General features: G+C 34.8%; 3 protein-coding genes across 3 annotated transcripts in view; 1 reads left to right on the top strand and 2 right to left on the bottom strand.

Moving 5' to 3' along the window:
- LOC114242816 (uncharacterized) overlaps positions 1-4,206 on the bottom strand; it is a 33,774-nt gene extending 29,568 nt beyond the window's left edge. Inside the window, exons 1-2 of the mRNA XM_028174095.2 lie at positions 4,064-4,206; positions 3,205-3,256 (exon numbers count right to left, since the gene is read on the bottom strand). Coding sequence (XP_028029896.1) covers positions 3,205-3,256; positions 4,064-4,130 — 119 coding nt within the window. The 5' untranslated portion in view covers positions 4,131-4,206. The remainder of the gene's footprint in view (positions 1-3,204; positions 3,257-4,063) is intronic.
- Positions 4,207-5,976: 1,770 nt separating this feature from the next.
- On the top strand, positions 5,977-18,463 carry ERp57 (protein disulfide-isomerase like protein ERp57). Its single transcript, XM_028174114.2, has 9 exons — positions 5,977-6,233; positions 6,316-6,524; positions 6,767-6,995; positions 12,563-12,679; positions 13,278-13,410; positions 14,276-14,436; positions 16,555-16,783; positions 17,108-17,245; positions 17,809-18,463. The coding sequence occupies exons 1-9, from the start codon at positions 6,085-6,087 to the stop codon at positions 17,917-17,919; spliced, it is 1,476 nt and encodes a 491-aa protein (XP_028029915.2). The 5' UTR covers positions 5,977-6,084; the 3' UTR covers positions 17,920-18,463.
- Positions 18,464-18,736: 273 nt separating this feature from the next.
- Positions 18,737-20,610, bottom strand: Ak6 (adenylate kinase isoenzyme 6). Its single transcript, XM_028174121.2, has 4 exons — positions 20,254-20,610; positions 20,017-20,168; positions 19,117-19,262; positions 18,737-18,939 (listed from the first exon to the last, which is right to left on the bottom strand). Exons 1-4 carry the CDS (start codon positions 20,291-20,293, stop codon positions 18,750-18,752), a joined length of 528 nt encoding a protein of 175 aa, XP_028029922.2. The 5' UTR covers positions 20,294-20,610; the 3' UTR covers positions 18,737-18,749.

Here is a 20,610-nt window from a genome sequence, read left to right on the forward strand (position 1 = left end):
AGGGGAAAGATATCTATGACGAGTTAAAGAATGTTTTGAGTGAATGTGCTTCTTCTTATGCCACAGTAAAAAACTGGGTGGATTAGTTTAAACGCGGTCGTACATATGTCCAAGATGAAGCCCACCCCGGACGTCCAAAAAGCGTAACGACACCGGAAATGGTCGTGAAAGTACATGATATGGTTTTAACAGATCGACGATTGAAGTTATCTGAAACAGCTGACACTACAGGTATCTCAAAAGACCGGGTACATTATATCCTAAGTGAGGAATTAAATATGAAAAAGTCATCGGCCCGTTGGGTGCCGCGATTGCTTACGCACGATCAAAAAAGGATTCGGGTGCAAAACTCAAAAGAATGTTTGGACCGTTTCAGAGTAATAAAGCCGATTTTTTACGTCGATTTGTAACAGCAGATGAAACATGGGTTCATTATTACACGCCAGAATCAAAAATTCAATCAAAAAAGTGGACGCAATCGGGATGGTCGGCTCCAAAAAAGGCCATGGCTGTAAAGTCGGCTGGATAAGTCATGGCTTCCGTCTTTTGGGATGCAGTTGGGATCTTGATGATAGATTACCTTCCTAAAGGTCAAACAATTAACAGAGAATACTACACTAATCTTCTAGATAATCTTCATCAATGTATTCAGTAAAAACGACCAGATTTGGCGAAAAAAAAAACATTTTCCACCCTAGGGTCACACATGTGTTAAAGCTATGGCAAAAATCAACGAATTGAAGTAAGATTTGCTGCTCCACCCACCTTATTCGCCTGATATAGCGCCATCAGACTTCCACTTATTCCCTAAGCTCAAAACTTTTTTGGGCGGACAGAAATTTGCCACAAATGATGAAGTCATAGCCGCTGTAGAAGAGTATTTTACAGGCCTCGAAAGAAATTATTTTATGGAAGGCATTACTGCTTTGGAACGAAGATGGAATAAGTGCGTAGAGGTTCACGGAGACTAGGTCGAAAAATAAAATTAATATTATCACCGAAAGTTAAGTGTTTTATTATTAGGCTAGTTACTTATCATCCCGCCCTTGTACTAAAAAGGTACTTGTAACATCCGTAGATCAAACCATCAAATGTGACGTCAAACAATTGCTATACGTTTAACAATATTAATGGGTTTTAGCCGAAAACACATTGAAAAGAAGAGTTTTATGTTGTGGTAGCTTTTATGTTGTTATTCTTTAACCTTCTAACGAAGAACATCGATCATTTATTGTTGCGACGCAAGTTCCGTTAAAACTTGGTCTATGTTTTTTTTTTATTGCTTAGATGGGTGGACGAGCTCACAGCCCACCTGGTTTAAAGTGGTTACTGGAGCCCATGGACATCTACAACGTAAATGCGCCACCCACCTTGAGATATAAGTTCTAAGATCTCAGTATAGTTACAACGGCTGCCCCACCCTTCAAACCGAAACGCATTACTGCTTCACGGCAGAAATAGGCAGGGTGGTGGTACCTACTCGCGCGGACTCACAAGAGGTCCTACCACCAGTAAAATGTTTAATGATAATCTTTTATTGTATCACAAGTAACGATTATAATATCTCACAAGGATTAAAGACAACTTCTCCAAGAACTAAGGTAGGTTGTTTGGATATTGTCTTTCTTGGTTACCTTAAAATGTTTTCCATCACCGGCATCGACGCTACAAAATCCCGCAAGAACAAAACGTTAGGTAACGCTCATTCGAGCATTAATTTTCTTTTTGTCGCTAAATACCGTCAACTCAATCAATATTAATATAGACTTCGTCTCAAGTGTATCGTTACATTATATTACGCAAAATCGAATTATTTGCGACTTTGCTTTGTTGACTTACCAAAAATTATTAGAAAATAATAATAATGATAAACCTGCACACACACGCGCGCGCACGAATATAATGCAATTCAAATGTCGTCAAATAAATTGGAAAAAATTTGGTGTGGTGTTAATATTTTTTGATATAATAAACTTTACAGTCGAAAGGTTTTGTACATTGAACCCGGCAATTGGCTGGCTTAATAATTTGATTAATGCACATAAAGTTTTATAATATGTAAATATATATTATGAATATTGAATGAAATCTATGAATTAAAACCATACCGTATCGTTCGTTACTTGTCATAGATAGATTTATGGCGTAAAATTATTAATAAATTTTACAAGACGGCTTTTAATGAATTTTATTTATTATTCAATTTAAGTAACTATATCTAGTATGGAGTGCCTACTTAAAAAGTTTTTTTTTATTGCCTTTATTGCCCTTTTTTATAAGCCTCGGCGATTACAATTAGTAAAAGAATAAAAAGGACTTCTTTGAAAGCTTGCAAGCACGTTGAGCACGGGTTTTTACCTACCTACACACGTGTATACTTCCTACCTATATTTTCTTCCATAAATACGTACGTGACATTTGCTTAAGAATGCCTTCCATGATAAAGAAATAACGTCGTGTAAGAAAATCATCAAATTTTTTTTTTTTTTTTATTGCTTGCGTAATACTGACGTTATGGCGTAATGTGAGCTACACGGGTAGATACCACTATTCCTGCCAGTTTCTTCAACAAGCAATCATGCGTTTCAGTTTTGGGAGTATGAGACAGACAAATACAATATATAGGTATATTATGATTTTCATTTTATGCTTTGTGGTGGGTGGTGGTATTTACGATGTGCTGTTTTGTGGCCCCAAAAACTACTTGCTTAATATCAGCTGGACCAAAATCCTGTTGGTCCATTCGTAACATTAAAATATGGTTAATATCAATGTTGATAAACTTGACCAATATCAGGGTTTACATATTATTCGATTGCACACCATGTTTTTTTATTGTACTTGTAGGCGGACGTGCACACGGCCCACCTAATGGCGAGTGGTTACTGTCGCCCATGGACCTCAGCAATGCCAGGGGCAGAGCCAAGCCGCTGCCTACCGTAAAAGGTGTAGCTGGCTAAGATAGTGAAATGACTTATGTGTGCATGAAGTTTATTAAAAACGGCATTGTATTTTGCAAATTGGACCAAAGTTTTTTTTAAATATAAAATAACAGAATATTAATAAACTTGGTTAGTTTATGGCATTACTACTCAATTTACATTATTTTTACATAAATTACATTACTTTCAAGCATTTCAAGTTGTGCCATGATTAATAAATTAACTTTTGTAATTAAAAAAAAAACTTCTTATTTTTACTTACCTAACAAATAATTGCTCTTGGTTGTTCACCCTCCATGACACTACAGTAGCACCTAGGAGAGATTGTTTTTATTAGTTATCATATTTCCAATTTTATTCAATATAATTAATTTTAATTACAATATTTAAAAAAGTACAAGTATAGATTCTGGTAATTTTAATTTCTGCGCCCAAAATGGTGCTTTATTGTTACATTGAATCATTCAAACTAGGTAGGTTCCTTTAAAAATGTTTTATACCAAATTACATTTTAAAATTTCTTGGATTTTTTTTTTCTTTTTGGCAAAGTTTGGTACATTAATTATGGCTTTTATATTTATATATGGCTGGACTTCAAGCCAGCATAAGTCAACTAACACCAAATAATTATTTTTATGAAGTTTTAAAAGTTTAATATCACATTGTTATTGATCAGATTCTGAAACTAATCACTGATCTTACCTTTGTTTTTTTTTGTGAGTACATCAAATACCAACCTACAATTTAAAAGTATCTACAGTTTACTTCCTACAATCCAATAGCCAAGGTCAGACTCGCCGCAGACAACTCTATTCTATTCACTCAGAAAAAAAAAACTTGTTACCTCTCAACTAAACACCTAATACACGGTACATACGAAGGTGCGCTTATTACATTTTAAATTTCAACTCGAGGACATTCATACAATAGCCAAATTGTAAATCCAATAAATTTAAAATTTGTTGTTTTTTTTTAAGTTACGCGCGCGTCTCTTCAAATATAAATAAAGAACTGAGGTTATGTGGTATAACGAATGATCTTAGTGACAGTTCAATTCAGTAAATTATTTCAGTCTTATTGTTGTGTAGTTGAAAGATGCAGTAATGAAATCTAACACTCACCGAAAAGATTTACGGTACATGTTGTATTGTTGCCTCTGTCGAGAACGACAACACTCGTTGCTGCCATTTTCTGTTTGACAGCGAAGCCAACTGACAAAATATTACTATTATGACTGTCGATTTGAAGGTATTTTAAGTGTTGCTAGATCTCAGAATTTAATATTCACGGCATTTAAAAAAAAACAGTAACCAATCACAGCTTTGTGCCTTCGATGCGCAGAAGGACGTTTTAGTCATGGCACCACAATTCCAAAGGGGTATGCTTACAGCCTTCCACGGTTACTGAGATAATGGAGTCAATGTTTAATCCAATCAAATTTAATCATAGCCAGCTTATCTTTGACTCCGATAGTCAACTTGGCTTTAAGGATCCTGGGAGTCGAGCGTAGCCGAAAGAGCGAAGTGGTTCTTTACGCCAGGAGAAGGAAGCATGGTGTAGTGCTCCCACCTCTGGCTTGGGGCTCCCAAATACCAGCGACTCCCATTTGACTCCGTTTAGAAGAGCGCCGTTCGGATTGTCGTTGATCGTTTGGAGCCTCTGGAATGGCTACGGTTCTCAATATGTTTTTATACTGTATATTCCTTAAAGAGCGCTCTGAGATATTGATTGAGATGATCTCTTCATCTCGTTTTTACTACCGTGCTGCCTGTCATAAGAATTCATCCATATTAGGTGGAATCACTGCGTCTGTTCACAGTGCGTGTCTAGAAATATTTTGTGCCACATACCATCCATCTTTGGTATGAACTCCCCCTCCACTGTGCTTCCCGAGCGCTATGACATAGCGTTTTTCAAATGAGGCTTGCAAAGAAAACTCAGCGGTAGGCAGCGGTTTGGCTCTGCCCCTGGCATTGCTAATATTCAAGAGTAGCTGTATCCACTCACCAACCTGTGAACCGTATGCTCGTTGGTCCACAAGAGCAATGTAAAAAATCAAGACTTACCGATGATCTAAATTTTATACTGGTTAAGCAGTATGCATTTTTTTTTGTTACACTTAATTAGTAGAGAGACTTATGGTCTATCTGGTTTTAAATAGTTATCGGAGCCGAGTAAAGTAAAATACATTACTTTTGAACACGCATTCTCCATTTTTATGATTAAAGGTCCTACCCTCCAAAGAGGAATGCATTTAGCCATTTATTTTATAAGGGCAATACACAGTCGTATTAGCGTTCAGGTTTGAAGGGTTGGAAAGCAATTGCACTGTAAGCTACGATGTTGATGTCTATGTGTCTACTATACTGAGACTTTAGAACTTATATCTTGAGGGGGTGGCGCATTTACGTTGTAGATGTCTATGTATGACTCCAGTAACCACTTAACACCAGGTGGGCTGTGAGCTCGTCCATCCATATAAGCAATAAATAAATAAAAATGTACTCTGATAGCCATTTATTATGGGGTGGTGACGTTCTCCCAATTAAGTATCTACCATAAGTCATTAGCCATTTTCAACTGAGCAGAAATTTTCTTCATTCAAATCAACTCCATACGACTATAGATTTTTTCTTTGAATATTACCAATTTGAAAAAGATATGTAACAAATCAACCGGAATATTATGAAATAGATAATTATGACGAAAAAGGGTTCACATGACTTTAATTCAAGGCTTGCAACATTGGAAAATTTTCCTTTGAGAATCTGACATTTGACGTCTCTTTTGACTAGATATGGGCACTGGGCAATAATGAAATTTTGAGAATGCTCAAAAATTTTTGAAAAGTTGTGAATATATTTTTTGATCAGCTTTTCATGTTTGAAAGTGATTACAATAAATATATTATCTTTTATTTAAAAAAAAACGAAACAAAGTCAGATGAAACTTTCTTGAACGCAGCTTTAACTAACCAATCAGAAACAGCCAACGCTGAGCCGGCAAATGTCATCGGCAGCATCATACGTGTATTTTCAATTTTCCGGTCCTTGTCCTCTCTTTGATACTTTCATTCGTCAGGTTCGGTTGGAAAGCGGAGTAATTAGTACGGTTCTGTTGAAAAGCACCGGCTAAATTCGAAATGTTCGGATCACTAAAGTTTGTTCTTTTATTGGGCATAATTTATTTATGTAAAGCGGCCGAGGAGGATGTTCTAGATCTTACAGATTCCGACTTTTCGGCTGTTTTATCTCAACATGATACAGCCCTGGTTATGTTTTACGCGCCTTGGTAAGTATATATATTTTTAGTAAAAAATAATTACACCTTAGAAAGATTGCGAAATGATTTTAAATATGATTAAATTGTTAAGGTGCGGTCATTGTAAGAGACTAAAGCCAGAGTATGCGGTAGCCGCCGGCCTGTTAAAGACCGATGACCCTCCAGTGGCGCTAGCTAAAGTAGACTGTACGGAAGGTGGCAAGAGTACTTGTGAACAATTCTCTGTGTCCGGATATCCTACACTGAAAATCTTCAGAAAAGGGGAACTTTCTTCCGAGTACAATGGACCAAGGGAGTCTAGTAAGTTTCGAAAGTGCCATGTCATTTAACTAAAACTAAAGTGATTATTCTAGAATTACTTTAGAACAAATTGTTTCAGAAGTAAAAATTACAAACAATAATGGCCAGCAGTGTGCATGCATTAACTCTCTAAAAAATTTATAAGTCATTACTTAATGAGACATGAATATAGAAAAGGGTGAATACCTAGCACAAAGAAAGCGAAAATATCTTCTGAATTAACAATAAAAATATTTTCCTAGATGGCATTGTCAAGTATATGCGTGCCCAAGTTGGACCCAGCTCCAAGGAGCTCCTTACAGTAGCTGATTTTGAAGCTTTTACTTCTAAGGATGAAGTAGTGGTTGTCGGATTCTTCGAAAAGGAATCTGACCTGAAAGGAGAGTTCCTGAAAACAGCTGACAAATTAAGGGAGGAGGTTACTTTTGCTCATTCAACAGCCAATGAAGTTCTTGAAAAAACCGGATACAAGTAAGTAAAAATATTTTTTTTAACACACAATTTTATAACATGTTTTAGTTTAGCTCATCTAGTGTGTTGTTCAACACAGACGTTTAGTAAAAAATAAATGAAGACTCAGCCTTAATATTTAATTTTAATGAATCCAATAATAATTCGAAACATTTTGTGAATTACAATATCTTAGTAAATCCGTAAATCTTCTTAGTATTCAAACTCACTAAATGAGTACAAAATGATAAAGTTGGAGATTGTTTAAATACAATATGTTGTTTTTTTTTCAAAGGTGTATCAGACATTGTTAAAACACACATACATCATGTGTACACATACGTTATGTTCAATTTTATTTACCTATTCATTAGAACTTCACAAATATGTGACTCTAAGTTCAGGAGTGACATTGTAGTAGGTAATTAATATATAAACTTTTTGCAATTAAAATTATATATTATGTATTTTAACAAATGTTCTTGTAATTTGTTACTCATAATAAATGTTGATACAGCTGTACATTGTTCTCATGTGTTAACACATATTTGAACAATTAAAAAACAGTGGCAATACTGTTAAAATTAACATGCATAAGCCTACAGTCTATTATCAATATGAATAAAGACAAAAGTTTGAATGGCAAAATATACAATGATATGATGTATCTGAATTGTGAAACGTTTTAATATTTAATAATAAGCATTTTACAAGGGCTTCCCTTGAAACTCTTGGCTATTGAATTGAGTAAATAATTCAAGAACAGAACAATTCCTTCAAGAACAGACTTGAAAATTCATGTCACTAGTGACACACAACAGTGAAAACTGCTAATGTATTTACAATATAATAATCTATATGATAATAATGTTTTAAAATTGAAACATTATGGGAAAAAACAATGTACAATTGTATTTTCCTTTGAAATTCATCCTCTCAATCCTTCAGAATCTTGAGTTAAAAAGAAGTATACCAAAGAAATCAAACAAAAGATAACCAAACAGAAGGAGAATGTCTATGTTTGTTGTATGGTTAATATATAAATAAGAATAATTAATGTGAAACTTTGTAGAAACAGCTGCAATTCTTCCATCTTTAAATTAAAAAATTACATTATTCTATACATGTACCTAGTGCTAAAATGATTATAGTAAAAATATATATTATTTCTGAATAAGAAAAAAAAAATGTAGATGAAACATCTTGTGATTTTTAGCAAATCTTACATTAAGTTTTCTTATGGATTACTATTTTTTTTTTTTTTTATTGCTTAGATGGGTGGACGAGCTCACAGCCCACCTGGTGTTAAGTGGTTACTGGAGCCCATAGACATCTACAACGTAAATGCGCCACCCACCTTGAGATACAAGTTCTAAGGCCTCAAGTCTAGTTACAACGGCTGCCCCACCCTTCAAACCGAAACGCATTACTGCTTCACGGCAGAAATAGGCAGGGTGGTGGTACCCACCCGCGCGGACTCACAAGAGGTCCTACCACCAGTAATTACGCAAATTATAATTTTGCGGGTTTCATTTTTATTACACGATGTTATTCCTTCACCGTGGAAGTCAATCGTGAACATTTGTTGAGTACGTATTTCATTAGAAAAATTGGTACCCGCCTGCGGGATTCGAACACCGGTGCATCGCTTCAACACGAATGCACCGGACGTCTTATCCGTTAGGCCACGACGACCACAAAAGTTCTTACACAGTTCCACAGTTCTCAAAGGCTTATGGTAAGCCTGCATTATGTTGTGCTACAGTTCAACAATTTACCTGTTTCAACAAATGGGCATTTTGCTACTTTCGTTTTATAAGCGGGGTAATACTAATTCTAATGAATTGCAAACTAGGTCTAATGAATTTCAAACTAGGAATTTCAAACTTCTCTTAAAATAGGTGATGCTTACTTTTTTTTTTACCTATTCGCTCGTAGCCTAAGAGCTATTCCCAGCTATTCCCAGCTATTCCAGCTATTCCCAGACGGGTAGGTGAGCTCACGGGCTCAACCTGAGAGAGTTTACTAACACTAGTCCTAGCGAGAGCAGTGCTTCGCAGAATCTACCACGGGATCGGAATCGTACCCCGCTGAAACGATCCGGCGATAAACTCAGATCGATTAGGTGGCTCGTCGAACTCTTCGTCGTAATAGACGAGTTCGACGAAGACGGTGACTGGTGCTTGAAGGACTTAAAAGCACGGAAAGTAAATACGGGGGATCCGACAAGACATTTATCGGGCGACATCGCCGCAGCGGCTCTGCGTTGCCCCATTGCGGTCGGATAAAGACGATTACATTTTGACATAACAATGTGAAATCTTTTTGCAAGAATCTCTTTCATACGATTCATGTACGGTTTTCTTACTTTATTTGTGGGGTATTGGACTGTAATTATTAGATTAATTATATAAGGAAAAATTATCTCAACAGCACACATAAGACCTTGTGCCTCTGAGATGCGTAGTCGATATTGAGGGACTCCGTTTATCGTTGACGGTAGTAATTTCATCTACTTTTTCACGGACAATTTAGTAGGTAAATTAAATTATGAATTAAACTATGCTAGTAAGACTCGGTGATTTGATGTTTCAAAAGAACTAAATAAATTATACGACATACCAGACGTACAAATAATTTGTACGTCTAATACGACTTGTTTTGTGAAATTTTATAGGGTTATCAAGTTTCGTTTATTTCTTCTCTTCTTCCGTGTTATAGACGTAATTAAAACTATTTATACGGTTCAACCCTTTGGCTACGGTAGTGTGCTCTGTCGGAGTTACAGTGTTGAACGGGGATCATCATTACCGCACCAAATTCAAATTCAAAATCATTTATTTCAACTTAGATGTTAGCATAACACACTTGTTGAATGTCAAAATATAAATAACAATGTTAACTCTACCACCGTTTCCAAAAAAGCCACAGTCCTGAGAAGACCCGGCGAAAGAAACTCAGCGGCCTTTTTTTTGTTTTTTCTTATATATTTTCTTTTTTTTTAAACTACCACCACTAGAGTCAAAACTAGAGTAGCGCGACTGAACAGCTTTTACGGCCCTTCGTGTTTATTGGAAGCTCACAGGCATCTACAACATAAATGCCGCCACCCACCCTGGGACACGAGTTCAAAGTCTCCGTTTTTTTTGTTGTGAAAACCGGTTATTGTGAATATTAGTTCGCCGACTTCATATTAACAGATAGCCATTTATCTTAGGAACCGTAATGTATTATTGCAAAATCTGCGCTTCCACCGGAAACAACGGAATGAAATTTTATAAACGAACACGCTTCATATCTGTGGTGTTCACAGTAACCACTTAACAATAATCTATCTAAAAAAACTGTACCTACCACCAATACCGCCTTTACCATAAGGGCACACGGGGCCCGTGCCCAGGGGCCCCGAAAGACCGACAATTTCTCTCACACGTTTATTCTCAAACATTTTTGTCGGGCACATTACACTTTTTTCACAAATCAGTAATCACAAGGCATATACTATGCCTATAATAGAAGATTTTGCTCAACAGAAATCCCGAAAGAAACCGTTCTCGAAATCGTAACCAAAAAACCAGCAGCATTCTAATATCATTAATGACATATTATATCATACTGTATTTGATTACCTATAATAAATGGTCATACTCAGTAAAAAAAAGTTATTATAATTCGCTTTTTTTACTTTCCAAAAGGGCCTCAAATTCTTGTGTGCCCAAGAGCTCCATCCTAGTTTAAGACGTCCCTGCCTACCACCAAATAGGTTAAATTCTCATTCGTTTGTGTGAAACCGCGAGTACACGCTTGTTTCTGGAATCGGCAATGCAACAGTGGTAGATAACGTATCGGCATGATATTTTTTTTTAAAGTGCCGATGTCGATAAAATTAAAATGTTCCTGTTTGTCGAATCTGATAAACGTAAAATTCTAGTTCATTAAATTGCTCTTTCGTGTTTAACGAACTGCGATTAAAATTGTTTGAAAACTTTATATGTGAATGTATTGTTGCGTTAATTTCATCATAATTATAATATTGTGGTGGGAATGAACAGTAAATCGATGACAAATTCGAGTTATTATTCCTTTTTTTTTGTAAAATATGAAGGCGGGTTATACTTGTGCTGCTGGCTTGCCGATATTATGCCAAGAAACTATTAAAACTGTATTTCTAATTTAAACTTTTAAACTTATTCAATCAACAAGTAAAATATGTAATTGAAGATGTAGTAGTACCTACGAGGAATGTTCTCTACTCCCCTTTGTAACATAATTTAAACATTTTTAAAAGCGAGCAACGATTTCAAGAAATTATGTAATGTTATATTTGTTCTTAGAAATAATATTTATTCTTTAATTATTCTTTGACTCACAGAAATTTATTCTTAGAAATAATAAATATAACAATATGACTTCTGTAAGTCGAGGCTTATGATACGAATGACAAGAATAATATGATAGATGATAACACGTTAGTGATTCGAATTGAGATAATCAGTAAACGCACCGTGTTTTGAGTGACAGCGCGACTAAGAAACTGTATGTTATCATGATATTATATTTGAGAAGGAAATTCTTAACAAAAATAGGTTTAAAGAGGCTAGATGACCCTGTATTATTATATATTTTTTAATTAAATAACATTGACTCTAAATTTTTCTCCGTCCGCGCGAACTTAGAATAGCCCCCTAAAATTAGTAGGGAAAAAAAATACATTTTTCATGATCACGGACTACTGAAACTTTAAAAGTATTGTTCATTGCGTCTATAACTCTGGAAGATCGAAAAAAACGAAAACTATATCGCTTATAAGTTCAGTCTGTTAATTATAGTTGCAAAATAAACATATTGGAAAATCGTAGGTGATATTCTGATATCTTTTAGAGTTATAGGCTTTTAACTTTGTTGGATTATAGTACAGTACGTGAGTTTATAGTTACGCAAGAGCTTTAAATTTTTTATTCGTACCATTGAGTATTTCAAAGTTATCATCATCATCATGCTTTCCTATTACCCTCTGCTGGGGTGTAGGGCTCGAATCAAATTTTTCCATTTGTATCGGTCTTGGGCAGTCTGTTCTAGCTCCTCCCACGTCATGCCCAAGACCCCTAGCTCCTGCTCCACCGAGCGACGCCAAGTTGTTCTGGGGCGGCCTCTCTTCCTTTTACCTTTTTTTTTTACTTTTTTTAAAGTTATAGCAGCGAAAAATAAATTCTTATCAAGTTTCACGTTAATTCTCTGTGGCGATGTCAATGACCGACAATGACAAATACACGTGTTATGTCTACACTAGGAATTATTGATGGTTGTGAAAATGGTCCGAAGTTTTCACGGATTTAGACGATTTCCCGCAATTACATACATATTACACGGCTCCAACAAATTGATTTGTAAGAAATTAATAACTGTTTTTTTTTTTTAAATTAATTTCCATTGAATTCAAGTTTTTACGCTAATCATTTTCTTTTAAACAAAGAGTGGACAGTAATCTGTGAAAGAGCGTGACGTTTATTTGTTTTAGCTGTAACTTAATAGACGTGCAAAGTATCGTGTAAAAACAGGTTCATATTATGTTTTTCTATTGTTTACAGAAACAATGTGGTCTTGTATCGTCCCAAGCGACTCCAGAACAAGTTTGAAGACTCTTCTGTTGCCTTCGACGGAGACACCGAGAAAGTGTCACTCAAAGCTTTCATCAAGGAGAACTAGTGAGTGTTTTAAATTTAAATGACCAACACAAAATGAGCCCTATGAGAATGAGAGATTGGGTTGTTTTTCCATCTTCGCTAATGACATTTGTCAGCTAATGCGATTCAGTCATTCCCTGAGCAATGGAATCCACAACAAGCATACAAGAACCCATTGAAGAATCTTAGCAAGCTATGTATCTGAAAGTACTATTTCTAGTAAATAATAGGAAAATAAGCTTACAATCTTCAGGTATTGACTTGGAAAGTTCTAGAAAGGAGACTAGGACATAGCAATTTTAGATTTTGTGTAGACAAACAGTTCTTCGTTTTCAAAGTTGTAACTAATGTTTATCAATAACTGAAGTATTCAATGCATCCCTTTATCTTCGGTTTGATCATGTATGTGATAGTATATATGAAAATATATACGATGCTTATAAAATAAATGTCTGTCTGTTTGTTCCAGCCAATCTCCGAAACCGCTTAACGGCATATATCTGATATTATATGGACAAACATTGGCTACTTTTATAGTAACGTCGTTAGACACACATTTGGTCTCAGATTAAATAAAGGTTTTATTCTTTGGTTACTAAGATCGATATTTTCTCCACAGCCACGGTCTGGTCGGCGTTCGCCAAAAGGACAACATCCATGATTTCAGCAATCCCCTTATTGTCGCTTACTATGATGTTGATTATACCAAGAACCCGAAGGGCACTAACTACTGGAGGAACCGTGTCCTCAAGGTATGTAGATTTTGTGCTACATATATATAACACATAATGTGGGTAGTTTTTTTTCATTCGCTTTTTAAGTAGTTTTGTTTAATTTAAAGAGGTCAACTATCTCTGTAACTCCATCTTTTTGCACTAATTTTGAAAAAAATCAAAAAAATTTGTTTTTTTTTTGTATAATATATCAATGTTCCTTACGAAAAACATATTTACGCATATTTTTAATTTATTTATTGCTTAGATGGTTGGACGAACTCACAACCCACCTGATGTTAAGTGGTTACTAGAGCCCATAGACATCTACAACGAAATGCGCCACACCTTGAGATAAAAGTTCTAAGGTCTCAGTATAGTTACAACGGGTGCCCCACCCTTCAAACCGAAATGCATTACTGCTTAGGCGATAAGCAGGGTGATGGTACCTACCCGTGCGGACTCACAAAAGGTCTGACCATTACCTCAGTAATTACGCTAATTATAATTTTGCGGGTTTGATTTTTATTACACAATTAGTTGACCCGGCAGACTTCGTAGTTCCTTAATCGATAAATAAAAGACCTAAACTTTTGTATAAAATAAACTTAAAACAAACAAAAGGAATCCGTCCAAGGGGGACACATGACAAGAAAAACAAAATTGTTATTTTTGATTCCGAGCATTTTCATATTTATCTACCTTTTAAACCTTCTATGGACATCCACAAATAATTCAAGACCAAAATTAGCCAAATTGGTCCAGCCGTTCTCGAGTTTTAGCGAGACTAACAAACAGCAATTTATTTGTATGTATTACACGATGTTATTCTTTCATATTGTTGTTAATTGATTTGAGTTTTGATGTAAAGTTTGAGAATAACATGAATACGTTTTATCAACAGGTAGCCAAGGAGCAAACCGAGGCGACGTTCGCAGTCAGCGACAAGGACGACTTCACGCACGAACTCAACGAGTTCGGCATCGACTTCGCTAAAGGCGACAAGCCCGTAGTGGCCGGCCGCGACGCAGACGGAAACAAATTCGTCATGAGCGCAGAGTTCAGGTACGCCAGCTGCTTTTTTTAATTTTTTTATTGCCCTTGTAGGCAGACGAGCACACGGCCCACCTGATGGTGAGTGCTTACCGTCACCCATGGACTTCAGCAATGCCAGAGGCAGAGCCGATTAGCAGTTGGTAGTAGGCAGTTTGACCGATGTCGTGTTCACTAACACGAGAGCTATAAGATGGGAGAAAGAGGGGATGCTCTATCCTGTTTGCTTAGTGCGAGTTTTTTAAAGTTCTCGATAGCGTAAAAGTTAACTCAATTTTGTATGGAGTTGGAACAGCGCCTCTAGCGGCAAACACAGGTAAACGTTGCAATTACATACAAATTTGAGTTAACTTTTACGCGATCGAGAACGTTAAAAAACTCGCACTTCTCTGTAAGAGTAGTCACGTGCCCACTCCATGTGCTGATAAAAATCTCACTCCTATACCATGAAGCGGTTAGTCTTTCGCAAAGGTTATCGTTGTAGTTTATAGGTACGTGTGTATATAACACCACGTTTTAAATACATATTGGAGTAATATACAAAATATTCATCAATAAAAAAAATGCATTTATTGACATGCTCTAAACAATAAGATAAATCAATTATAAAAGGCAAAATTTTTAATTAAGGAAACACTATTAGCAAATTTATAGATAACAGAAGGAAAAAAAACAATCGTTAATTTATTTATTAGAGATCAAAATTTATCGTAAGAAACTAATTGGTATTCTCGCACCGTAATTCTCGTTTGGAAACCCCTGAGACTTTTAAAAGTATTTCAAAGTCGTAAAAATCGATAGTCAATTTTCGTACCTACTAAATTTTACTGTCGATATTTTATACGACTTGGCGCGCACGATTTGACACGTGTGACACCTCCATTAGTTTCGAATAGGTAATTAAATTCACGGTATTCGTGTAACGGTCTTATCTTTGTGGTTCACGCTTCATTTGTTTAAAGTTTATACTCATTCCGAATTTACGGCTCGGTATATTTACGTTTATAACTTTGAAATTATGTTTAGAAAATGTATACCAATTTTCTGTTATCATAAGCAAATATAAAAATTACTCTTTATGCATTTTCAGATTTTTTGTTCACGCATTATGAGAATTCTTTTATGCTTCATAAATTACAATTAATAATAAAGCAAGGCTGCTCAGTATTATAATTAAAATTACTTTTTACAGTTCAATATCTTTGTTTGTGCCATTAAATCGTTTCCAACGTTTCGAATGCTATACAGTGTGCTTAGTGCGAGTTTTTTAACGTTCTCGATAGCGTAAAAGTTAGCTCATATTTGTATGGAATAGGATCGTTTGCCTATGTGTGCCGCTAGGGGCACTGTTCCAACTGCGAGAACGTTAAAAAACTAGCACTAAGCACATAGTTTTCGTGGTCGCAGACGATCAACCCACGACGGTGGTGTTATTCTTCGATATTTATCAAGTTTTTCGTTCTGTGTGAAACATTCCGTCTAAAAATTTACGTTAGTTAGCATAATATTCAAAGGTCGTAAATTAACAATGGTCCATGAGACCACGAAAGCTATAAAGCGTTCCAAAAACGTTGGAAATAATGTATTAACAAGAGAAAAACACGAGATTAAACCGTACAAGGAGTTTTAATTATTACTAAACGCGTAAACCGAAGAAAATAAAATCAGTATTGATTTAGGTATCTGCATTTACATAACTTAGTACTAATTATGTATTACTTTTTATTATTATTAATGGATTTTATTATAACATGAACATTAATTGTATCATTTTAATATGTTTGTTAATAGTCATTCTGTAAATTGATATGAGATGATTAACTGGAATTTCTATAGTATTTTAGTAAACTATCAAACTTTTTAATTATATTAATAATAATAATTTATGTATTGCTATTGCCACATTTATTATTCCTTGGGGGATCAAATACTCGTAATTATCATACTCTGTCTTAAAGTGGTTAATAGGTGAAAAAAGATACGAGCCTATGTATGCAAGTTAAAGAAGTTTTGATTTAAATTCAGTCTTTCCCCTGATGTCCATTGCACACTTAATTAAATTTTAACAATATCTATGGTATGCTGGGGACCAATACTATTTACACATCAATGTGTTGTTTCAAATTGCAGCATCGAAAATCTACTAACATTCACAAAGGACCTGCTCGATGGCAAGCTGGAGCCATTCGTGAAATCCGAGGCCATACCGGAGAATGACGGCCCAGTGAAGGTAGCCGTCGGCAAGAACTTCAAGGAACTGGTCACGGACAGCAACAGGGACGCACTCATAGAATTCTATGCACCATGGTGCGGACACTGTCAGAAGCTTGCTCCTGTCTGGGAAGAGCTCGGTGAAAAGGTGAGCTTATAATATTTTATAATATATAATTTATTACAATTTCCAAGTTCAAATATACTTTTTGCATGTCCAAACATGTTATCTCCTTACAGTTCACTATAAAAGCCATAGTCTTAACAAGTACAGGCAAAACTAACAGCATCCTAGTTTTTTTTAGATCTTTTGTTTAAATTAAAAATACGTTTATGAAATATTCAAGTTTGTTTAATTTATTTTTACATATATAAATAAGTATGAGCTTCATAATTATGGAATATGTGTACTTGTTAACTTAATTCGAGAATTGCCTTGACCTTTAGTTAAATATTGTTCTTTGTCCATTAGTTGAAAGATGAAGAAGTTGACATCATTAAGATCGATGCAACTGCAAATGACTGGCCCAAATCACAATTCGACGTTTCCGGCTTCCCCACAATCTTCTGGAAGCCTAAGGACAGCTCCAAGAAACCTCAGAGATATAATGTAAGTTATAGTGAAATCTTTAGTTTTTTGTACAAGCTAATAGTGGGGCAGGTCCAGAACATGGCCAAGAGACACTCAATTAATCTGATGCACTGGAAAAATAACTCTTTGTTGGAACAACTCATCCAGTCCATCAGACTAAACGAATAGATTAATCAGTGACAGAAATGGACAGGTTTGGCCTGATCAGGCCATCCAAAATAAACACGCCTACTACAAATTTTCTATGGGTCTTTCACAGGGTTTTGTAATTTGTTAGCAAATATTTCAAGAGGAAGATGGTGATTCATTATTACTACAGCTACAGTGGATCTTGTCTCTCAGAAAAGATTTATTGATTAGTTATCAGATGTTAGGCCCTGCCATTCCAATTGTTGTCCTGAACTTCATTTTGATAGTCAGCACTGCAACATACCAGTGATATTCAACATTAGCGCAGTCAGTGTGACTGCTGTGACTTTGTCTCAGCAAATTTCCAATTAAGATTCTTTGAATATTCAGTAATTGTATGAACAGTTTCGAAAATTAGTTGTTGACGCATTTAACGATACGTTTTCTTCCAGGGAGGACGTGCTGTAGAGGACTTCATCAAGTACGTTTCTGAACAAGCCACAAGTGAACTTAAGGGCTGGGACAGAAAGGGTAACGCCAAACAAGGAAAGGAAGAGTTGTAGGCGTGCTGTTGTGATTCAAAACTTTCCATGAAAGATCTGCGTGTGTATTTGTGTGAAGGATGAATGTAATGTGAATAACAATGAAATATGACTTCTGAGTTTATGTGTGTTATATCTGACCAAGGGAAAGCAGATATAAAAAGCATTCTTTGGGTACAGAGACATTGTCGTTCCTCTTGCAATAGTAATGTTGCATTCATTAACCATCATATTTACTGATAACAGGTCTAGGATAACTTTACTAGATTGACAAAATAACACAGATGCATAAACACAGTTTCATCTCTCATTGCTTTCAGTGTACGGGGCACAAATGTATGATAGCATTTTAGACCTTTTAGTAAGGAAATAATAAACATTTTTATAAAAATCGCTAGTGTTATCATATGTTGTGTACTGATAAACCTCGACTTGTGGGTGATAAATTAGTTACATAAGTTGAGATGTCCGTTTATAATTAAAATTGTTCTAAATACAGTAAGTTTGATTGCATTTTCTTACATTATGTCAGTGAATAATAATAAACTAGGTTGTATTTATAAAACTGTGTATTATTTATTTACTAAAATTAACTGGTTTTATTATACTGCATTTTTTATAGTACAAAAAAATGCCAAAAAAAATAATCCTACAATAGGTTAATGCATGCTAATCTAGTATGTTTTAGACATGAGATCAATTCCTTTTTGACACCTCTTTAAAATTCCTACCTTCTATATTTACAGCAGATGTTTAATTATTAAACTTCGAATTTATTAGTCATGTGAGCAGTGAGCACCATCATCAACACATTTAGTTACAGCAAAAAAAAAAAACATTTATAATGAAAACTATATATTTTCTTCTTTCCACCTCTCTATCCATGCAACAATAGTATCAACATTTTTCTGTATCTGTTCCTCAGTGTCATTTTGTAATTCGTGGATTATCACCGGTTTATATGATGATTGAGCTTCATCCAAAATTGTGGCAAAGATCTCGCATTGAATATTGTCTTCAAGTTTTTTGCCTGTGTAGCCCCTGATAAAAAGATGTCTTTTTAAAACAAAATTGAAAAATTATATTAATCTTGCTTAAATTAAAAGAAAAACTGATGACCTGACTCTACTACTGATTTAATTTAACTTTTCATTATCAGGTTGATAAATAAAATAATGCATTTGATAAATAAAATTAAAGTAAGTAGTGACATTGTACCTAGCTGCAAGTCTATCATAAAGCATTGTATTGTTGCACCGTATAACAAATACACCATCAAACCACCGCTCAGGGAAAAAATCACAACTGTGATAGTCAACTATGTTTCCTCCTTTTGCCATCATACCTTCCATAATGTCCAGCAACTGAAAACATTCATGTAGCAATTTCGTGTTTAATCAATTTTAGGCAAGCTTCTTGATATGTTGTACATGTAATAAATACCAATTGTATATAGAGGGGTGCGAAGCTATTTGGTTTAAGCAATATTTCGCTTAACACTCGACACTGATGATACATTTATATATTTAGTTTATATAAAACTAAGAGTTCTTTCTAAATATTTAAATGTCTGTAAAGATTTTGATGAAATTTCAGGCAATCTTCCAATTAATCTAGTGGGTGATCCTTTGATGATCAGATCATAGTTCGGCCAGCAAGGCAGCACAGGTTTGATTTATATTAAATGTAAGGTGTCTTTATTGCAGTGGCCTTAAATTTCCAATCTAAATTTTTTACTATCATAGTTGGATATAAAAGTTTTTTTTTTATCGTAAGTTAGTAATATCTAAGCCATGATTTTAAGAATAAATAAATTGATTTCATTATTAGAAGACTACTATAAGTAAAAAAAAAGGTGGACTTATCAACAATTTGTTATGTTTCAATCTGTTCATCATTATTTTACTATATTGTCAATACCATTTAGTAACATAATGATGATTTTGTAAGTGAACTAATCTGCCATACAATTTTTATATTTACAATATAATTAATCCAATGCTCAAAATCATAGGGGAAATTTAATTTTACTTAAAGTTCATCATCATCCGTGTACTTAATACAAAAAGACTTTATACAATTTAGACTAGATTATAGAAGTTTTGTGGATGTAAGCACCTTATCTTCATTCAAAAACGGGCATTGATATTCAGGATCATATTCATCCAAGCAATTGTGTTCTTGGGCGATCTTTGATACATCCCTCCAAGCGAATTTAGTTCGGTCAGCTAAATTTCTGCACAATGTGGACTTACCTACTCCAGGAGTACCTATGTTATTCAAAATAAAATTAGTTAACAGTTTAGAATCGTCTGGCGGTTTATATTCAATTATTGATTTGAATTTAATACAAACCGGTTACTAAAACATTTGGAAGGGTGCGACCTAAATTCATTTTTAGTTGATATTTAATAAAGCTCGACGAAAAGTAACCACAAAATCACCTCTAATAATTTCTGTTTTAGTGAGGAGCTAATATTATTTTCTCATTGTGATTAATAGTTCAAAAATAGAACAAAAAGTTAGAAACAGTTGCGAAATAATAATTATTACAAAAAAATCCACAAATAAATGTAACTTAAATATCGTAAAAAGACAGAAGAGTTCAATGATTTTTGATGTAATAATTTTGTCTTGGTTTAACCATATTTATGTACTTTAATGAAATATGCAAACACGTGTTGACCGTGTTGTCAATGTTGTCATGTTGTC

Source organism: Bombyx mandarina, chromosome 05 (assembly GCF_030267445.1).
Source record: "Bombyx mandarina strain Sakado chromosome 05, ASM3026744v2".
NCBI lineage: Eukaryota > Metazoa > Arthropoda > Insecta > Lepidoptera > Bombycidae > Bombyx > Bombyx mandarina.